At 48.7% G+C, this 22,903-nt stretch overlaps 1 protein-coding gene across 1 annotated transcript in view; it reads right to left on the bottom strand.

The window, feature by feature from the left end:
• GALNT16 (polypeptide N-acetylgalactosaminyltransferase 16) overlaps positions 1–15,441 on the bottom strand; it is a 60,511-nt gene extending 45,070 nt beyond the window's left edge. Inside the window, exon 1 of the mRNA XM_042864052.1 lies at positions 15,218–15,441. Coding sequence (XP_042719986.1) covers positions 15,218–15,400 — 183 coding nt within the window. The 5' untranslated portion in view covers positions 15,401–15,441. The remainder of the gene's footprint in view (positions 1–15,217) is intronic.
• Positions 15,442–22,903: the final 7,462 nt, after the last annotated feature.

The raw sequence follows: 22,903 nt of genomic DNA on the forward strand, positions 1-22,903 counted from the left end.
AATGCAAAACAGTTTGTTAGATACACAGAGCCTTCCGACACAACTCATTTTCTCCCAAATAGAAAAAAGAAAGAGACATTCTTCACAGATCCACCTCATTCCTGTTGGATTTTAGTTTTTCTGGCTCCAAAAGGGATTGTGGAGATGAACTAACATGAACAAAGGAAACTTGCTGACAGGTTTGTTCAAAGCATGTTCAAACAAATAATTCATAAAGCAAACAGTAGAGCTGTGGTTACAAGCATAGGGATACACAGTACTAAAGTTTTCACATTTAAAAAAAAAAAAAAAAAAATCAACCACCAAAATACTTGAAAGAACCTTTAGAGAGGGAACAAGATGAGAGAGGTCTATCCTTTAATGAGAAAAGAAGAGCAAGAAAAGGAATAGATTGCAAATCTGTATTACGGTCTGCAATAGGCATTTCTTACCACACTTGTTTGGATGTAAAGACATTCAGAATAACAACTTGGAACACAGCAGGATGATAGAGTGACAGCACCCAGTCCATCCACTCACCCACATATCCTAGTCCAGGTTGTCTAGGGCTAACACTGCTGAAGGTGCTGAAATAGCAACACACCCAACTCCAACAGAGAGCAGAACTCCTTAGCAGAGCAACATCTACCAAATAAAACAAGCTTGGTGGTTCAAAATGAAATTTTTGATTTTTTTTTTTTTTTTTATATGATGTTTTGATCAATACAAAGAGTAGCTGCCACTCCAATGGCTGCAGCTGCAGGACGTGAGCCAGAGCACACACAGCAGCTCTCATAGCCACCAAGCGACGCACGCTAGCCAGGATTCAGTAAGGTGCCAGGGCAGGATTTTTCAGTTATTCCTCCCTGATCAACAGAGGCTAATCCAACAAGAGCTGCTGTGAAGCCTGTGATGAGAAATGTACAGAATTCTACAGGAGCACATTCTTCAGCATCTATCTACCTTACGTGAAGGGCACTTTACTGACAGTCAACACATGCACTACTTCTTGTAGTTCTCTCCCTTACCCCTTCCTTCCCAAACCAACATTAAAAGAGATATTGGAAGTTGCAGAGTCAAGCGCTCAACACAAAGGGCAATCCTGAACTACAAACCACAGCACATAGTTCTGCTGTGCACATCCAGTATAAGCAGAAAGTGGCATGGCTGCCCACAATGATACGCCAACCTGTGCCCTAACGCGTGAGACAGAGATACCTGGAGTTCAGTTACCATGATCCCTTTTCTCCACAACAGCATGCAAGTTAGAATGGAAACTAGCAGCACATCAAAAGCATCCAGACCACATCCCTGGTGACCTTGCAGTTCCTACTCATCTAATGCTAGAGACGGTATTCAGGAAGAACCAGCTTGTGACTTGTGCCCTGAAGAAGCTAGAGCAGCAGCAGGCACAGAACTCTTGCATGACAAGAGGCAGCATCCCTCCACACGCACACTGTGCTCCTTTCAGGAGCATCCCCCACAGAAGGCTGAGAGAAATGAGACCTGTTTTCCTAGGCAGCATTTTGAAGCTATACCACTGCTTGGCTATTGCTTCTTCTTCAAAAGCCATGCCTTCTTGGGACAGATTTTCCCCTCCTAACATCAGCCTCCACAAATTCAGTGGGGCTGCCATGTGCCTCCATAACTGCCCTGCTGGAAATCCTATCTCTTTCTCTCCTGCCCTATTGCCTGGTGCTGCTGTACTTTTTGGTGATGTTTGTGGAGGGGAAGAGCTACCACAATGGCAAATGCAGTAGGGGTTCTTTGGAAAAATTTGCTCCATCTCAGCCAGAAACTCCAATATCTCTGCTGTTGGCACCTCCTCTCCTGTTTCACAAATTTTAAATGGATAAACATTGCCCATAAGAGTGAAAACAGAAAACAAAGCATGAGAACAAAGCAAAATTCAGAACCACGCCATACCAGGAAGCTGAAGCTCCCTTTGCATTCTCCCAGGCCTTGAAGGCAGGCTTGCCATGGAATTGAGTGCAAACCGAATCTAGGTCTTCTCCACAAATCTGATGAGGTCAAGGTATTCCTAAACTCAAGACAGAGGATATTCCAATACCCATCCCTTGGTTACCCACTTCTGCTCAGTGGCACCACTGCCACGCAGTGCATTTTTCCCCTCTATCGCCTACGCAGAGTGAACAAGCAGCCAGAGACATGCACCAACTGCTCCCAGCCTGCCTCAGGTGTGGGAAACAATAGCTCTCCTAACTGGAAAGATCCCAAGGTAAGCCTGCTGCTGTTTTCCTTCACAGCATCATTTTCTGCCTCTGGCCGTGGCAGAGGCTACAAAGCCTGAGCTCATAGTTGATACAGGCCTGCTTTTCAGATATTTGTTACCATAGCAATACCATAGGAATTTTTAGTTTGTTTCGTTGCCTTTGTTCGTGGTTTGTTGTTATTTCTTTTTTAAGCTATGTACTCATCTGCGGCAAATGGGGCAGTCCCCAGTAACGTGAGATGGAAATTAACACAGCACAACCTGCTAGCTGGGAGCATGGCATGGGCCTCTGCTCCTGCCTCCTCACTGCAATTGCAGACGGCTGCCCACGCTGCTCACCCAGCACCTGCTCCCAGCTCACTGTCACAGCCTGCCCACGCTGCCATGCCTCCTCACCGAGCTCATGCCAGCCTCTCCCAGGACAATCAGCAAATTGCTTCGAGCTTGCAGCTTTTCCTCTAAACAGTCTTTCTCCCCAGACATTTTTCTCCCCCAGATCAGCTTATGGAACCAGCATGAATAAAATAGGAGCAACTTCATCATTACTACAGCCTGCTTCAAGGGTATGGGAGTGATCTACAGAAGTCGACATACAGCTGCTGTAAGGGTGTTCTCCAGAATTGCCATACCAACATACATTGGTTAGCAGCGTGGTTTTCGATGCATTATTTGTAGGCTACTCCAAAAGACGCTCCAAAGATTAAATAAGCTGACTGCCAGAAATTCACCCTCAGCTCTCCTAGGAAGTATAAATGCAGTCATGTTCAGACTTAGGGAAACCCAAGCGAGAACCCTTCCAGAAGGCAAGGAAAAGAAAAAGAAAAAGACCCAAATTCTTGGTCCATTCAGGCAATTCTGGAAAGCTGCCCCTTTAGCAAACAACGCCCTGAATTCAGTAGAGCAGAAGAGCTTAACTGCTATTTTCTAATGAAGAGTGTGCTGCTAAGCTAAACAACAGAAAACCATCTCACAGGATCAGGTGAGATTTTCATTATAAAAAGGAGCAATTTTTGAAGAGCTGTCCCTGTGATTTGCTAGAACTCACCACCTCTGCATGCTGGTGTGCTGTGGATAAATGCCTAGTGCTCTCCTTGCAAATGAATCATAGAATCACTCAGGTTAGAAAAAAACCTTAAAGACCATCGAGTCCAACCATGACCTAACCATACTACCCTAAATAACAGCCCTCCACTAAATCATGTCCTTGAGCACACAACCAGGGATGTTTTTAAACACATCCAGGGATGGTGACTCAACTATCCCCCCGGGGAGCCTATTCCAGCGCTTAACAGCCCTTTTTGTAAATAAATTTTTCCCATATATTCAACCTGGTGCAACTTGAGGCCATTTCCCCTCATCCTGTCACCTGTCACCAGTGAGAAGAATCAGTCCTGAAACACAACACTGCGATGCTAGAGGTCAGGGGTTGATATAAATCTGTCAGTTATGCAGGACAATAGAATAATTCCATTAAACAAGAGCAGGACAGTATCTTTCAAAAGCCTTTAATTACAGATTAGCGTAGAAATCATGTTTCCTTTTGCAGAAAGGGATCTTCCTCACTGAAAGTGTAATTGTAGTGTGCGATGGAGTGCTCCAAAAGTGGCTGCCTTGCAGAGAAACAATCGACACAGACCACGCACCAGAACAGGTCATGCAACAGCAACTTCTCTCACTGCATTAACCAGTGTTACACAGTTCAAATCCTACTGTGTAAAGTCAGACATGAGAGGTTCTCTTTCCTCTTGATATCTGAAAGAGGCTCATTAACTGGGAAACATCTAACAATCTCATGGCTTCAGATACTACAATTTGACTTAGCTGTCACAAGCAGGTGTTCACTTACTGCAGTTTTAATCTGCAATGGAGTTGAAAGTACCTCTCCGGTTTTTTGCTAGTGGAGCCTCTGTTCAGTTCTAGGTTGTCGGTGGGAACATTTAGCTGCTCCATGGGGTGGCTGAGGGCCAGTTGTTGTGAGGGTACCAGCCCATGCACTCCATGGCTCTGGGGAATAGGGCCTACGCAACTGCAGATGCCATGAAACTCAGTTTGCAGCCAAATAAGAATAAAACCCTGCAGTTCCAACTCCTGGTCCCTCCAGCTCAACCATGAGAGTGCTCTTCCATCTCTGTTTCCCCAGACCTATGGAGATAGCATCAAGACAGCCATTCGATCATGTCGCAGCATGCCAAGTAGTTTAGGGATTTACCAATAATGATCCAATTTCAGATTTGCCTGTAGGCTTGTATCAAGCTGTTCCAAAGCTTAAGCACACTCTGTATGCATAAGGTGACACAGAGGGATGCAGAGCTGAATCCTAAACATTTGACCTGCCTTTTGACTTCTGGAAATGGATGGGGAAAAAAGCCAGGGCAGTTCGCACCACCAAAGCAGCCTTGCAGGAGGTAGCAGATAGTGAAAGATTCTTCCAAGCAGCTGCACAAATTCAGAATCCAGGACTTGGTTGTGTTACCAGCTCAGACATCACCTCCCATTAAAGAGGGCTCTACCTACTGCAAGTCAATGCTGCCCTTCTGACAGCAATGCTGCATCTGACAAAGAAGCCACCCCCTTCTGGGCAGTCCTCACACAGGAAGGAACCTGGCCTGGTTCCATCTCTGGGACACTCCCAGAAAAAGAGAAATCTAAGAGTAAGGAAGACAACTCAGTCCCAGGAGCCACCAATCACCTGCACTTTCTGAAGAACTCTGGGGCTTGTATAGTAAAAGCATCCAAGGTGATCCTCTGCTCAACAAGGAGAGAACAATGCCAACAAATCTCCCATGTCAGACAGACTGATCTAGTTTAGTCTCTCAGTTCAGACAGTTATTTCCATTTCCTTGGTAGATATCATGAGGCATTCCTCTGACCTCCTGTGGCTTAGCTCAGGAGGTCAAACAGTTTGTCATTTCTTCTGTACCACTCCAGTGCAGTAAGAGTAGTACGAGAAACATGAGGTCTCTGTGGGTCACTACCTGAAATAAACCAGGAAAATATTTATTTTCAGAGATGATGAAAACTCTCTGTACTGAAAAAAAAGTCTCCAGAAGTTGTCACAATTAAAATATCATTATGCACTTGCAGCTGGGCTGCAACACGAACCTCAAGCCTGCCAAAGTACACACATACAAATCTCCCTGGCATATTGTTCAGAAACTATGCATGTTCAGAAATCATGTAGTTTCTGCATGAGGGGACACAAAAATGAGAGGAGTAATGGATGAAAAAGATGGCAGCCAGCCTACCGCCTGTACCATATGCACAGACATTTCTAACGTCTCGCCTACAGTCATCCAAAGGTGGATAATTTTAATGTTTTTATTTTTTAAATCTTTTTCCTTTGCTGCTTTTACAAAGAGACCTGGACTCTCTATCACTCACCAGCAATCTTGTTCAATTCTTCTGCTACAGACATATGATTTCTGGCAAGAAGTAAACTTGGCTAGTAAGATGTTCATACAGAGAAGGGCTGAAAAAGTTTACAGATTTCATATGTTAACAAAGCAGTTGACTTTCAGACAATCCAGCAACACTTGTAGTTCACAAGAATGGTCAGCCTATACTATCTACTGGCACAAATGGAGACATGCTTTCACATGCTTCCCAAAATCAGCACAAAGCAATTCTCTCTGCCCCTTTGTGCTCCACATTCTCAATCTGCAGATTTGGAGCAGTGCTGCTGACATGAGGCTGCAAGGTTAAGGCTTCAGCAGCACTGAGCAGTATTACACGATTTTTCTAAAGACACTACCAATGAAAGAAAGGATCACAACAAAGAAGTCTTGCAGAACTGTTACATTTTTTTGGGCCAGTGGGTTCTAGGGAGTTGAGGATGAGTCACAGGTTCAAAATAAACCCACTACCTACTAATCCTTTTCCATTCAGTCTCCAAAGACCACACACAACTGTCTGACCTACTATCAGAGGCAGCAATGACACAAGCTAGCATCAGTGCCCTCAGTACTGGTGCCTCCGTAACATGACACACTGTACTGCACTCAGCTCCACCACGTGCTCTTCTCTCCACAGCAGGGACAGGTCAGTCATATCCACAGCAATATACCTGCTCCAGGCTGGTTAGTTGCACATGCCTTCAGGTCAGTGAGCACAGCAGGGGTTCAGGCTACAGCAGGATCATGAGCAGCTTTTGGTGGAAACACTGCCCTGATTTAAATCCATTCCCTCTAAGCGCAAGGCAAGGAGCGTATAGTGGGGTAGCATCGCTCAGCGTCAGATGTCAACAGTTTGCCATGCACACAAGCCTGGAATCTAGTAGGGACTGCATCCGCCTGTCTGTCCCTTCCCTTTTTCTGACTGAGACCAGTTCCACTTTCAGTCATCATCCCAGTGCTCTGCAAACAGAGAAATCTCTTCAAGCCACCAGGACTCAACTAGCCAGAAGACTAACCAATACCTTGGGAGATGTACCCAGGAACAAGGAAATGCAAGCATCACTGGGCGACTGATGAAGGGTGTATCCCAAAAGCCAGCTAGTAAGGATAACTTCACCCATGTTTCCTGACATCTCAGGCACCACCTTTGCTGGCAACTACGAAAATCTGGAGAAACAGCACAGCCCATGTTAACCTGCAGAGCAAAAGATAACAATAGCACATTCATAGAGCAAGAACAGTAAGTAAGTGCACCCAGGTTTTTAAATAAAATATTCTTACTTCTTTCAGCAAGCTGTAAGAGCTGTTTATCCCTTCTTCCAGATGAATGGGAAGAAGGAGTGACCAGCAGGGACGGGGAGGTGACTGTCCCTCTCTACTCTGCCTTTGTGAGGCCCCATCTGCAGTACTGTGTCCAGGTCTGGAGCAGCCAGTACAAGAAAGACAGGGAGCTGTTGGAGAGGGTCTGGAGGAGAGCCACAAAGATGATCAGGGGGCTGGAGCACCTCCCTTACAAAGACAGGCTGAGGGAGCTGGGCTTGTTTAGCCTGGAGAAAAGACTGCAGGGTGACCTCATTGCAGCCTTTCAGTATCTAAAGGGAATCTACAAACAGGAGGGGAATCAACTCTTTGAAAGGGTAGATAACAGCAGGACAAGGGGAAATGGTTTGAAGTTGAGGGAGGAAAGATTTAGGTTGGACGTCAGGGGGAAGTTCTTTACAGAGAGAGTGGTGAGGTGCTGGAACAGGCTGCCCAGAGAGGCTGTGGATGTCCCGTCTCTGGAGGTGTTCAAGGCCAGGTAGAATGGGGCCCTAGGCAATCTGGTCTAGAATTAAATGGGGAGGTTGGTGGCCCTGCCTGTGGCAGGGGGGTTGGATTCATGATCCTTGAGGTCCCTTCCAACCCGGGCCATTCAGTAATGGCCCAAGCAAGATCTTTCAGAGGATATGTTCAGTGATGTTTCCACAGGACCACATCAATATCTTGTGGAGCTCGAGTAATGATTAGCACCTCCTTTCCACCCTGGCTCAAAGGGAGCTGCAGAGCAGGACACAGCTGCAGGCAGATCTGGAAGCAGGTGTTTCTATGAGCCCCCTTCTAAGACTTGCAAATCACAAACCTCAAGCAACCATGTTAATTAACTACTTCCATTCACTATAAGGATACAAAAGACTTTTTAAAAATGAAAACATTGTCCTATAATTAAAAGTAGATAACAGTGTTCTCTGCCAAGCAACAGTCACTTTAAACTCATTTTTATGCTCTTTAAAGCCAGTAAAACAATTTTACTTTGCTCACATCTTCAGGCAGCAGTCACATCTTCAGCCTATCCTTTCCTCCACAAGCAGCAGTATAGGAGATGAGAACATAGATGTTTGAGGAGAGGGCTATTAAGAATTTAAATATGGCATGATTTTCTCCTTTTATCACTGCAGATCTGGAAGCCTTGGAATGTGTAAGTTTTAAGCATCTCCTGATCAGCAAAGAGCAAGCCTTGCAGAGCTATCTCAGTGCAAAGTCAGCAATTCATTAGGTAATTAAGAACACAATAGTGACAGCACAGCAATATCACATGGAACTCGATCCCTGTCTGCAGGCATTTCACATGAGCAGTAAGCAACAGACGCTTCTGCTGATGTAATTATTCTATCCCCTACTATATTAACGAGAGAAAGACGTGAATGTTTATGATGAACTCTTCTAATTAAGAACCCCATGTGAATAGCATGCATCTCACCCCAGGGACTTTATCTTAGCCAAGAACCCAGCTTGAGGATAGAACTCAGCTGCGTGGCTAGGTGAGCACAAATCACAGTGACGTGTCCTCCTGTGAGGCCGAAGCCAATGAACCATCCCTGGACAGCTCTTTGCTGTTTGCCTCATTCAAGTCACTCATTAGGAGGGCCTTCACCTTGCAGTACACAAGCTGTCACACTTGCCATCAGAGACCTGAGCACTCTCAATGCTGCATTCCAAAAACACACCAGGAAGAGAAGCACCATCCCCACAGGTGAAAGCATTCTGGCACTGTACATCAGTTGGGTATGTTCATCTATTTTCCTTAACCCACCATCCCTTCTCACCACTCCTTCTCACAAATGACCCATTGCTATTCACACATTCTCTGAAGCCCCAGGGAAGCAATGTCAGTCAAGTGTCCACTGAGAAAGATGTCCACAGCACACGTCAGAGCCTGAGCAATCCATGTAAACCAAGACTTTAACCTTTCTGTAAAAGATGCTCAAGGGCTTTCCAGAAATGTGTTAAGTGAAGTGCACCAGACAGGTATCTCAATACAGAAAAATATTTACCAGAAATAATAACTGAAGCATCATGGTCTTACTGTCTCTGGACTGTTTCCCCGCTACAAATAAATTAACTAATAAAGGGTAGAACAGATGATGCTACAAATCTGCAGCTTTCAGCCTGTACATCCCTACTAGATAGATCCTTGGGTTCATGCAATATCTAGCTCCCAACTAATGTGACATTATACACTAAGACATAAGTGTAGCAGCCAGCATCCCAGTTCCTAGTGCAGAAAGCAGCACTTGCTGTTTACTGACCTGCAGAAAGAAATCTGGCTGCCTAGCAGCTGAATCAGATGGCAAGAGCCTCTTTCCCAGGCAACAAAGAAAATATTCAAGAAAAATCATCCTCTACCCACTACTCTCTGCAATATTACCATCAGGTCATGACATACAGTCAGGTCTCTTGGTCATTTAACACAACGTGAAGGGCTCCACTGACCACGTATCCCTTGCCTGACTGAGGACAGCCTGGTGGGTTAGCTGTGGAGGAGCAGACAGCAGTCCTCTCCTCCTAAATCTCACATCTTTCAATGAGGGAACGTGGCTCCTATGGCAAAAGCAGCCAGCTCCAGCCCAATTATCTTGAACCCTGCTCTATGATCCCAGCATCTGTAGGTTTCACAGTATTCAATCTGGCTCTGCACACACACCAGAACATTGCAAAAGCATGTTAAACAGTCAAACCATGTGAAAAGATTCCAGAGACTAGACTGCTGCCATCCTCTCTTCTTTCCCCCAACTGAAGACTCTTGGTTGAAGTTTGCAGCACATAAACTGCAAGTGCTGAGATCTGAATGTTGGTTTCTCCTAAACACTGCATACAAAGCTGCTGGCAGCTATAAGCAGCCCTCATGCGGTGGCACCTTGCTGCTGCCACAGTGAACAGGTCATCCATCTCCCAGCATAGCTCAGGGCCTCCACTACCCAGCATTACTCACCAGCATCACAGGGGAAAGTGCCTGTTCACCCATTTCTCACATCCAGTCACCCAGCAGAGTTTGCCTATGCTGCCCAGTCTATGTTAGTTACAAAGCCCTCCTGACAAAAGCTGGGGGGCAGGAGCAGATATACTGCTCCAGGGGAAGCAACAACAACCAGCTGAACCCACACCTGCAAAATTCTGCTCTCATAAAAATGAATGCTGCAGTTTGCATTTGGCTGTGAATAACTTGTGGCAAAAAGCTATACGCCCAGTCACAAGGGGCTGCCCATTATACCTTCTGCCTTGTGTCACTAGACAGGAGTAAGCATGCAGGATTCACAGTGCTGTTATCGATCTGCTTAAAGAACTCGTTGGCACAGCAAAAAACAAGAACCACAAGTGCCAGGAGCACATTCCCACATGAATGCACTTTTTCTGCAGTGAGCCACTGGTCTGAGGCACTGGTTACAGATGTCACTTTACATTAAGGTCAACAAAACATGAAAAGCCTCACTTTATGAGGGCAAAGCACAGAACTTAACTTTCTGAAGGTGGAACTGGGAGCATGATAGGAGTCCTACAGCTGAGGCAGCCCCTGAGCCCTGTGCCAGCAGCCAGCATGCAGGGGAAACTCGGCCAGCACACAGTTTAATGATTAACATTGCCACACAGAGGAACTACTTCTAAGCTTTCCAGCCTGTCTCCCCACTTTAGCAGCTTATTCTCAAATGCTCCTTCCCTCAGATGAACAGCGGAGAAAAGTGTAACCTGAGTTGGTACATGGAATAATTGAGGGGGTAGAACATCCCTGACCCACCCCCTGTCATGGGCAGAATTTATTTCCACCAATCTGCCACAACCCTGTCAGGGCACGGATAACAGAATCACAGAACCATTAAGGGTGGAAAAGACCACTATGACTGTGTAGTCCAACCACCAACCCAACACCACCATATCACTTAACCATGTTGCCAAGTGCCCCATCTCCATGTTTCTTGAATGATGCCACCACCACTTCTCTGGGCAGCCTGTTCAATCACAACAGGCTTTAGGTGACCAGAAATGATAGGGGCAAGTCCTTAAAGACTGCAAAGACAAAATGTGAAGCCCAAACAAGGGCAAAGTGTAGGCAGCTACAACAGCAGGACAACCTGAATGTTAATTATCCCTGGGTGGCAGCCTGAATCTACTGTTGAGATACTTAAGTCCATGTCAGCACACAAGACAGTATCCAAGCTCTCTTGACTTCACTAGTATTTAAACTGGAGTTAATTACCAGAGGCATGCAGATTTGAATAATGAATGTAAACTTTCTTTCTATTCTTTCAGCAAAGACTGAGGCTTCACCTCAACTCCAAATCAGGTAAGCTTATCTCCAAGTCTCTCATCTCTGACCTGAGCAAGTCTTCCCCATCCCATGCTGAGGAGTCCCATCCTGACCTGCCCCACAGCAGGTGTGATCCCTCACTGCAAGGTGCTGAGCCTACGTGGCTCCTAAAGGTCACCAGTTGATATGCAGCAACCAAAATCCATCTCAGCGTAGCTGCATCAGATACTCCTGCTGAAAATGACATGGGAATTTACCTTGGGGAGAAAAATACCGATGACTAACAGCAAGTCCTGACCTAACAGAAGCATCTTCCATTCAGATTCAAAACTGGAAAGCTAACAATTCCCTCTAATGATTCAACACAACCTTTTGGCAACATGCTTGCTGACAGTCCTTGCCATGGAGCAGTGACAACCACAATTAATGCTTCACACAGGGCTGGCAAGTTAAATATAGCAGCAGGAGGTGTGTTTCTGCTGGAGTTATAACCGTGGTAGTGGAAAGCGAGACAAAAAGATTAATGATGGAAGGCGGATCTCCAAACCTTACTTACTCTTAATGAATGTGTCACAAGACTCGGTTGAGCAAATTCCTGGACATTTAACAAATGCTGTGTGCTGCATTATTTCCTAGTTTCTCAGATTCACTGCTACATAAACACTGGAGTTCAAACAGTCACCCTGCACGTCTGCTCACTAGCACTGTTTCATTTACAATTCAGATGTTACAGCTTTAGATTCTGCTGAAGTGCAGCTGAAGGAACCAGGCACATCTGTGTATCGTGTTTTCTGAACACTCAACACAGAGCAGCACTGAGTGCCTCCGGTACACTCATGAGCTCAAATAACGCCTTACAAGAGTCTCAGGGCACTGGAGGCACAGAAGAGCAGCAAGGGGACCCTTTTGCCCTACAGCTGCTGGTCCTGCCAGACACCTTCTGGGAGCTCCTAATCCTCCACACATGATGCACGGACACAGGGCCAGGGAGCCGATACAGCCAAGCAGGTCCTAGAGCAACCCCTGCAGATCCCACTGGGATGGGGGCACAAGAGCTAAGGGAGAGCTTTCTAACCATTCTTCAGTGCTCACAGCAATGCTAATGCCTGTTAATCCATCCCCAGCCCTTTGTTAGGATGCACCTTAAGAGAGACTAGGCAGAAGCAGAAAGCAGACATTGGGCATTCTGATCCTCTTTAAACTCAATGCCGCAGTTATAATCCTCCAACTAAAAAGAAAGAAGAGAAAAAATAAGACAGTCTGTGACAGGTTGGGAGGACTAAATCCCTGTTATCTAGGACATCAAGATGGAAAGGTCTCAGCCACACACACATCCCACGCCTCTGGTGATGCCCCTACAGAAGAGCATCTCTACCAATCTCCCCACGGGAGAGTGACAGCTGGTGAGCCAGCTGCCCCGGGCTACCAGCAGCAAGACGGCTCTGTGTAGAGGCACTGCCACACTGAAACCAAAGTGCTACAAACCCAGGGGTGCAGGGGGCAGCAGGGCAGGAGCAGTGCTCACCACAAAGCAGAGCTGCGCAGCCCAGCGGCTAAACAGCTGCAGAGAAAATGTCACACAGCCTGCATACCATTCACTCTGCCAGGTGCAGTCATTTCCTTCTTCACACTAGGTATCCCTTCAACTCCAGCACACCTGTACTGAAAGTGAGGCTTTGAGCCTTCAAAAATTAAGAAATAATTTACTATTAGCACTTTCCATAATGCTAGAAGCTGAGTGATACAAGGTGATTGGCAGGTGTTTCCTCTACTACCCGATGTGGCTCGATCCATGTCCTGCACTGCAAGGATCGTGCTGTTCATTGCCACTTGAACCACCTCCTCTTGGCCCACCCGGCATTGCAGCCTGGGATGTGTACCTGTTCCAACATGAGCCAGCAGGTCTGTCCTTGCATCTCTTTCACACGCTGCCAAAAGCACGTGCTGGGGAAACCCTCTGAGGCGAGACATTCCTCTGAGCACCTCATCCTCTCCCAACGGACCTTCTGTGCTAACCACAGCCAATTCTGAGGAGCACCAATTTCCCTGCCCTTTCCCAGGTTACTCAGCCAGCACGGTCTGAAAGGCTGCAAGTGCTCAGCCAGCAGGCACAGCACAGCAGCTGGGCACCCCAAGGCACAGCACGGCCACACTTGGACCACCCAAACAGAATGGACAGGACAGGCACAGCTTTGCTCAGATCTGCTCCAACAGGTGCTGAGGCTCAGTACCCCTGTACTGATTACATTAACAGTATTGTTGCAAACCATTTATTTTATTTCAATTTTTAATGCCCTACACAGGCCCAAAGGGACAAGTTAAATACAATTGTTTTCTGCTGTTTAGGCAAACGAGCATTCCTGCATTTCAGAGATAAACATCATAAATAAAATATGAGGCTGCCAAGCTGCCACTGAACATTATTCCAGCAGTGACATCCCCGGGGAAGCAGTCATGCAGCAATCCCTTCCCAGGGTGCTCACCCACTGCCATAGCTGAGATCCCATGGAGAAGTGATATTTTATTCTTCGCATCAGGAGAAAATAATTAAGAGAACTAAGAGAGCCTAGAAAGTACTTCAGCTTTTTAAAACCATGCAATTCACTGTAATTTGCCCAGGATCTGAAATGCCATGGTACAGACACAAGAGTAGGCTTCTCATGGGCTCGCTCATCCAAGAGACGTGATTAATTTTTTCCCCCAGGAAGAGAAGCAGCCAATTGCAGAAAATTGCCGAAATAATTTTCCAGAGAGCCATAAGTCACATGAGTCAGCCCTGCCCGCAGTGAGCCCAGACCTGGGCTCCAGATCATCACTCGCGGGGAGAGGAGGAGACTGGGAGCCAGCCGAAGGCTGTGGAAGGCCAAGAGACCGAGCAGCACGCAAGGGATGCGCGCGCTCCTCTTACACAACGTTGCTGCCATCGTCGATTAGCTCAAGTCGCTTGGCTACCCCGGGGCCGAGGGCCTTGCACAGGACAGCCGTTGGAAGCAGCATGTTCCCCGGGCTGGATAGGGGCAGAGGGCAGCGCCGCAGCCCGACCGATGGGGGAGGAACGGGCACCGAGTGCCGCCTAGTACGGCAGGCGGAACCTGTCCCGGTGCCTCGTGGCTGTGCTGTGGGTGCCAGCCCCCCGGGCCAGCGCTGCCACAGCGCAAGAGAGAAGCTCAGACATCACGGGACCGCGCGGCCACCCCTCAGCGCAAGCAGATGCAGGAGACGACATTGCCACCGCGCCGCGCTGCTGTCGGGCACGGCAGGAAAGGCCCCATAACACAGCCTGTCTGCGAGCGCCTCGCGGGCACCCGGCTACAAGTCGGGTCAGGAGGCAAAGGATGAGAATGTCTTTCCGTTAAGAGGTTCCAGAGCGAGCCCAGCCAGGATGCAGGATGGGTCGCGGAGCTTTGCTACCCCGCGCTGCAGCTCGCACGGTGCTGAGCCGCCAGCGCTGCCCGGGCAGTGCGGCATCCAACACGGCACCGCGTCCTGCCCCACGAGGCGGGAGGGCACGCGGCCCCGTGACACACCGCAGCCCTGAGAGAGCGAGTAGAGCAAGCAACAAAAAACAAAACCCAAACAACAGAAGGGTAGGCGGTGAAGCGGAGAAATAAAAGTGCCGGAGCGAGCTCCAGAAGAGCGGGGCTAAGGGCAGCGCCCGGCATACAGAGGAGCTCAGCCCTTGGCCCGGCAGCGGGACAGCGCTTTGCTCGCGGCGGGCCTGCAAGGAGCTGGGGGCATCGGGAGCATCCGCGCGGCTGCTCCAGGCTGCGACGCGCGACAGTAAGACCCTCGGTGTGCCAGGAGCATCGGCTCGGGGAGACTTAGGAGTTTCCGCATCGGCCGGGAACGGCTCCGCCGGGCCGCTTCTGCCCCGGGGGAAAGCGAACACGGAGCTCCCGGCCGCCCCAGCCGAGGGCTCAGCCCGAGCACCTCCGCGAGCACCTCTCCGCTCCCCGAAGCCGCCCGTCCCGCTCCCCGCTGCCATGGTTACGGCGAGGAAGCCGGAATCAACCCGAAGAGCGCCAACTCCGCCCGCCCCGCTCGGTCACTCACTCCGAGGGGCACGGCGCTTTCCTCCCGTCGCGCCTCCGGACGCCCCGCAGCCCGCTGCCCTCCGCGGCCGCTACCGCCGGCGGCCGCCGAGCGCGGCTTGCCGTCCTGCCATAAGTAGTAGAAAGTGCCCAGGATCCAGGCTGCCGTCAGGATGGCGATGGCATTGGCCCTGATCCTCCTCATGCCGAGCGCCCCGCGCGAGCCGGGCTGCACCGCCGCGCCGGGTAAAGGCGGCCGCGGGCGGAGGAAGGCGGCGGCGCGGAGCTCCCCCGTGCGCTGCGATGGAGCCGCCCCGGCCCGCCGGGTCCTAACGCCGCGCCGCGCCCCGCCCTCCCGTGCCCGCCCCGCCCCGCGCGGGTCCTGCCGCGCCGAGTAGTGCGAGAGGCGCGCGGCTCCTCGGCGGTGCTGTCGGTGCTGTGCCAGGCGCGCTGCGGAAGTGCGGTCGCTCAGCCGCGCCTTGAGCGGGAGAAAACCCCCGCCGACGTTTTACCTAAGCGGGCCCCCACCCCGAGTGTGGCCGCGATGTAAGCGGCGACGTCGCCCGCGGATAGCGGAGGCGGCCGTACCCGCAGCAGCCCGGCGAGATCTCGGTGCCGCCTCTGACGCAGGCGTACGATGAACATCAACAGCGGTAACATTGCGCCGCTGACTTTCGCAAAAGCATCGGCTAATTTCAATAAACGCCCCGTTTTCCGGCACGGGTGACCTGAGAAACATAATTCTAATAAATGAAACAAATCAAGATTGTGCGAAACTCACGCAGTTGCGGTGCGGTGCCATCACCGCCACCGCCGCTGCCGGGTTCGGCTGTTACTCCCGTGCTGGAATTTTCAGCCTTAGTTTCTGACCGAGGCGGCTGTGGGATGACACATCCACGTTTGTTTGAAACGTGAACGTAAGGTCTGTCTGGACACCAGAAACGGCTTAAAGAAAGATACCCAGAGTTTAGCTAACAGTGTCTAAAGAAAACCCATCACAGGGGCTGGGGGCCTGAGCGGGTCCCTCCGCGCTGAGGAGCGCAGTCGCACCCTCGCCGGGCAGAGGCTCCATCTTCCCTCCTTGCCCCAACCCGGCAGCAGAACTTTCTTACAAAAGCCTTTGCAGCAGATCCTAGCTATGCCATATGGGTGAAAACCGGCCCCAGCTCAGGGGTTTCTCACCAGGCTGCTCCTAGGGAGCTCCTTCTGCATGGGCAAAGCGTTGTAACAGGGAGAATAAGGCAAAACATCTGTCTCTGAGCTTGTTGCCATCGGTGGCTCCTTCCTCCCCCTCCGGACCCTCCCTGGGCTGGACACACCTTCCTTGGTGAAGCTTCTGCTCCCTCTGAGCAGGGACAGTGCTTCCAGGTGCTCAGTTACGAGGAAGAAATGGGTCAAAGCAATTCACCTTCTGAAGGACTCTGAGCTCAGCCCTGACTTCAGCCCAGGAAACTCCTGGAAAATTGAAAAGAGAGGTGTGAGCCTCAGAATCCTTCCCCCATAGTGAATGAATGGCAGCTCTGGCGGTCTGAGCACAGCAGCTCATGTGCTCTTTACCGAGACCCACACGGTTCCTCCATGAACCTTCAGAAACGTCAGCCTCACTGCAGAGCCAAGGTAGCAATGTCTGTGCCACCATCCAGCACTGCATGGCTTCAGAGGAGAAAAATGTGCTCTGCATTACTCAACTGAGCTGGCCAGATTCCTAAACTGCCCCAAACACTCTCCTCGTCTGAAAGAGCTTTCTCATGCTGGTCAGAGGGTGTGGGTTTCTGGCAACCCATATTACTGTGCCTCTCATCATCTGTCACCCTGCATATCCTTGGCCTCAGCCACCACCATGAACACATAAGGTATACATGAGGTCTGACAGCTCATCTTAACCGTGGCCTGCAGCCACTCATCTCCACAGGCACTATGAACAGCTCAGACAAACTGCGCCCCCAGGAGTGGCTCCATCCTTTATTTATTCTGCTGCCTGGACACAAGTGGCACAGGGGATGGATGATTCCTGCCTTTAACAGAAGATGTGATGCCTAGGATGGCACACATGCCAGTGAAGGACAGAAATGCCTCCTGGCCTTTGGTTACTGGCCGATATCCAAGCAGCACGGTGGCAGAGGGCAGTGACCCAGGGCAAAGTGAAGGCAAAGAGCACATAGCTGGGAACTGGGATTTGAACTGCTTTGTATTGAACTCTACTGGTAAACATTCTTTTAAGTGCTATTTAAGGACACCATGACCTTAGTTATCTTCGTGAACCTTTTTGTTAATGAAAATGAGAACAGCAGAATTCTCAATAAGATGTAATTAACTGTTCTACAACACATTTGTGCTTATCAAGAGAAACATCTGCTGAAGGCTAACCTTGGCCAGGGCAACTCCTCTGGCAGTCTGAAGGAGCCTGGCAAGTCTTCATAGAAGGTGACCTGGGACTCAGGACTCCCCCTGGGGAGGAGATGCTGTTAACCCTCTCTGAGCCAGGTAACTCACTGCAGGAGCTGCACAGCTGCAGGGCTGGGCACAGCCTTGGAGAACAGAGTGGTGTTACCTTCACTGCCATTCCTCAAGGCTGCTTTAGCAGAGTCAGGGCAGAATGAGGCACAGAAAATGCCACAGAGTCATACGCACATAGTGAGATCTCAACCGTGAAAAAGAATAAATATTTAAGTAGAAATAGTTACATATTAATCCAGATGATTAAACTAGAAGACCCACTAACAATCGGCCTGACCAGTTTTACAAGTGACCTAAGTTTTCATTCTCCCTTCTACTGTTCTCATCATCTTTTCTCATCCCTGTCCACGTGCTTCTCTTACTTGCTGTATCTGATTTTTTTCTAGGACAGAGATTTATTTCCCACCTTTATGGTAAAGCATGTAACTCTTTTATCATGCTCAGAATCAATTAGCAATGAAATCCTTTTATTACAATCTGATGACTATTTGCTCTCCTTTATTGGCAGCACATCACAGCTCTGACTGTGACCTGAACAGCAATTTAATCCTCATAGAAATTCTAAGCTTTTAAGGCTCAATATAACTATCAGGTTGGTGCTTATAACAGCCCTTTTAGCAGCTTGCAGTGCTCATCTGGCAAAATGATGAAGTTCCTGTCTCTCACTACAGAGGAATTCCAGACAAAAACACTGCAGTCTGGGAAGTAACCCATGAAAAATGTCTTACCCAGTTTCTCACGCATCCCTTAAGGATCTTCTCTTAAGAGAGGGAGCAAACTGGGTTCAAGTCGAGTGCACTGAAATATGCTTAGTTTTCCTTAGAGCCAAGCAACATACTTATTTTTGAAGCTCCATCACTCAAAATAACCTGAACAATTAACAGAAAACTTTTCAAAACATTTCAGTCCTGGCACTGAGCATGAGAAAGCCCAGGCTGAGGAGGGGCCAGGAATGAGAGCCATTAACTTGGCAGCCTAAGAGGCACCACAGTGCACCAGACTGCCTCCATGTCCAGCCAGGGTCCAGACCATGTCCAGTGGGGAACCGGAGAAGCCAAGAGAAATGGCGGAATCCAATGGACATCAGGAGCAATTGTCCATCATGTTAGGCTGGAAAAAAGCAGAGAAATCCTAGGTGGTTGTGCTTTCCAGCTCCCTGAGCTGACAGGCAGAAGGATTTGTAGATGGCATCAGCACTGTGGCCGCTCACAGGGCAACGCACAATTGTCAGTTGACATTGTTTCTGACTGGAGACTAAAAACCACAACCTGAATCTGGCGGTGTTCCTTTTCATTGCATTAAATAGTGATATGAGTTGTCCTGATCTTGCACACACACACCAGTATCTCCTTCTGGAGCTTCCACAGAAACCAACTCAGTCTCATCATCTCTACTTGGTATCTCCACATTGCCGGCCCTTTCTGAGTCCTGGGGCAGGCAGATGGGGCTCCTTGAGTTTCAGATCAGGTCCCACAGAGATCAAAGTGAGATCTGAGGTGCAAACCTAGGGGCAGAGACTTCCTCTGAAGCTCTCCAATTGCTGGTGTCTGAGGAGACAGAGCCATAGAGAGCACACTTGACATTAGGGAGTATCTATTAAAAAACATCCCAAAGGGCTGCTGGAAGTAGCAGCATTTCTACCTGCTACTCCCTGTGGGATCTGTTAATGCAGTCTATAACCTTCTGCATCTGTTGGCAGCAGAAAGAAACTCTGCATTTAAGAAAAATGACCCCTTGTTTCTCTCGTAATTACCTCCTGAACCTGAACGTGAGGGTTGGCAACAGGGAGCTGCCACTGTGGGAACACAGCAGCCAGAAAGTGAGAAATGGGGGAACTGCTTAAGCCACCACATACAGAAGTGATACTATTTCATCTGAGAGCCTGCATGTCTGCAGAGACACTCAGCACATCGGCGCAGCTTTTTCAGATGCAGAGATGCATCATCACTCGTGCAAATGCATTTCACACACTCAGACCTGTTTTTCAGACTAATTGGAACTTCCAGGAGTCACTGACTGCATCTTCCACTGCTGGCTGAGGACAAGGAGACCTCTCCCACAGGAGCTCAGAACCAGCACGAGCCTGACCATTTCTGTTTGAAGGTCAGAGCAAGATTAAAGGAATGTGCCATCTCCAGCAAATATGTATAATGGCTTGTGTGTGCAATTCCTCTAGAAATGTGCCTGCTGCAATGCATTTTTCTCCACAGAAAGAAGATGAAAGATGTTGTACGTGACAGTCATAATCGCGCTGCTTAATGGAACACTAAAGAACACTAATATGTTATTTCATCGCAGTGAAGCCCACACAGACAGAAGCAGCCATATCAGTAGCCCCCGGTCCTGGGTTTCACAGCTCCGTGCAGAGCTTTGTGCAGTCTCAGCCTCTCAGGAAGCACACTGCCATCCATCAGTGTGACACCAACCTTTAACGCTCCATAGCTTTGCTCTTACTGCTTCAAATCTCAGACTCCACCATCACAGCACCTCAGCCACACACCGAGCTCTCGTGCACCATGTCCTTGCCTGGCAGCCCCGATCCCGTTCCTCCATGGATGGGAGGAGCTCAGCCCTACCCAGCACAACTGCCTGAAAGGAGGTTGTAGTGAGTCAGGGGTCAATCTCTTCTCCCAGGTAACAGGACGAGAGCTAACAATGTTAAGTTGAGCCAAGGGAAGTTCAGGATGGCTATTAGGAAGAATTTCTTCCCAGAAAGGGTGGTAATACACTGTCACAGGCTGCCCTGGGAGGTGGGGGAATCACCATCCCTGGAGGTGTTCAAGAAATGTGTAGATGTGGCACTGAGGGACGTGGTTAGTGGCAAGGTGGGGTTGGCTGACTAGAAAATTGTACAGGTCTTTTCCAACCGTAATGATTCTGTGAAAAGTAGCAGGAACACAAAGGAAACACAGCAGAAAGAAGGCAACGCTCCTAGAGCACACTGAGGAGTGCAATCAGAGAAGAGGAATGGACACGAGGTTGTCTTTGGGAAGCAGCTGTGGCTGAGAACAGGTGTCTTGTAGGGGTGTTTGGGCTCTGCTGAGCTGGAAGAATGGATTAACTTTGATGGGTTTCAAGCTCTCAGAGACTGATACATCTCCACAAAGATGACCTAGGTCAGTGTATTTCATCTGGTTTATCTTTTATTTTATGCTCTCTCAGCATCACATCCACATCCATCTCCAAAGCCTGCTGTGCAGTTCCCCCTGCACTGAGGCTTGTTCTGTCTGGAAACAGGCAGCTGCTCAGACTGTGGTGGTGGCGGTTCCACTTTCCCAGCTCCAATCCCCTTGATGCTACCTTCACTCCATCCCTGAAAGAGGACTTTGAAGCTTAACTTTAAAATTCAATTCCCACATGCAGATTTTCCAGCTGTCCCTCCTCTTTGCATCACCCCCGAGGACATCCCTTCCTCTTCCAGTGTTTGGAGAGAGACCAAGCTTTGGCTTTGGTTTGTTGCACAAGAGAGAGATCTGATTTCACTGAATTCTGCTCTGAAGAGGGGTGAGAAGAGATAGCCACGTTTCATCTCTCCCAGCTGGGGCAGAACACATTGCAGCTAACAATTTTCAGGGAATGACCTGAGACTAAGCATGACCTTCTGATGCTAGCAAGGGAAAACCTGCTTCTCCTTTTTAGAGGATATCAATGACAACATTTGCCGAGAGGAGACATGGAAAAATCTGAAGAAAAAAAATTTAAAAAATGGATATTTCCAGTGAGTGGGAAAGGGAGATCTGTTCTGCTTCTCAGAAACTCCCAGCTGGTTTCTAAGGATCCGAGCTCCCAGAAGAGAGCCTTGTGACACTCTTCAGGAGCAGCATTCCCCACGGGAGCTATATGAAGGAGAAACAAAGCATTTCTTATATTGATAGCACATGCTTAGGGTCTCAGTGACAGGCAAGCCAGAGGGAATAGGAGCAAAAGGCTGAACCATGAGGACAGTGGTGACCGCAAAGCAGAGGAGCTCAGCCCCAAGGACTGCCCTCCTGCTCCTTGGTTCCTTGGCAGATGGCTCACCCTGGTGTGGTGGTACTCCAGCACCCCGTTCCTTTGCAGGTTCCTGTGTTTGAGGCTGCTGGGTACAGAAAGGCTCCAGGCTGCTGGCAGTGCATAATTGCATCCAGCCAAGAATCTGTGGCAGGGATTTAGATTTAATGCCTTTTATTCCCCGTTTTCAGAAAATAAATGTATTTACTTACTGCATGTTTTCACTGCTGATAGAAAGAGGAGCTTGTTGATACACAAGCAACGCTGCTTTAATATACTGACAGCATTAAAGCAGTACAACTCCCCCAGGATGGACACAGCTGCTGGATCTGAGGTGTTTATAGCACTGCAGTGCCAGGGGAATGAGGTATAACCACATAACAACCTCTGTACCACCCCCACACCCCAACAGTGTCAAATCACATTCCAGTTAGATAAGCAAACAAAAAGTCTATCAAAAAATCCACCCCCAATCAAAACAATAATTAGCATGCAAACAAAATCTAATCACAGTTTCAGGAGAGGTGATAAGGACCCTGGGATATTTCTGTGTCCCCTTTACATCATTTCTGCAGGGCAGCAAGGCCAGCACACACATAGAGAGGTAGCTCCTATCCCTCTACTACATACTGTAATTGGGAATTGAGATCACAGCTCTCTAACACCATTTCCCAATGCCTTTGTATGTCATGATCACCACAATTCACCAGAAAACATAGGAAGAAGGACAGAGAAGCACGCTGGAGCAGAAAAGCAGGATTCTGCATTAAATATCAATATGGGTTACTCCCATAACTCTGAAGATGCATTCACATCCTTTTGCCAAAACTCAGATCTGCCAGGAGTTTGGCTACATTTCTCAATGATAGGAGACTTGCTAAAAACCACACCTCTCCCCAGTTCCTCTCAAACAAATAATAGCACTCAATTCTGCCATCCCTGAAAACACAAAGTGTGAAACACAAACTGTCTAGAGAGAACTGAGCTCTCACCACTGACTGTAGTGGTCAGAGAAATTACCCTGAAACAACATCCAGGTTTCCATCCAGCACAGCACTCCTACAGCCCTATCCTTGCCCTCATGGGTGGTTTGGGGCATTATTCCTGTGTGCCTTGCACACAGCACTACACTGCTTTGGAAATCCCCTTTTGTTGTGTTCGCCAGACTCCTCGCTTCCTCTTTCTTCAAGGTAAAAGCACAGTTGGAGGTACAGAAGTGGAAATGTCACCCTGGCTTTACTGGCATCTATTTCCCATCCTT

Source organism: Lagopus leucura, unplaced genomic scaffold (genome assembly GCF_019238085.1).
Source record: "Lagopus leucura isolate 7727_CA_CO unplaced genomic scaffold, USGS_WTPT01 Super-Scaffold_1, whole genome shotgun sequence".
Classification (NCBI taxonomy): Eukaryota; Metazoa; Chordata; class Aves; order Galliformes; family Phasianidae; genus Lagopus; species Lagopus leucura.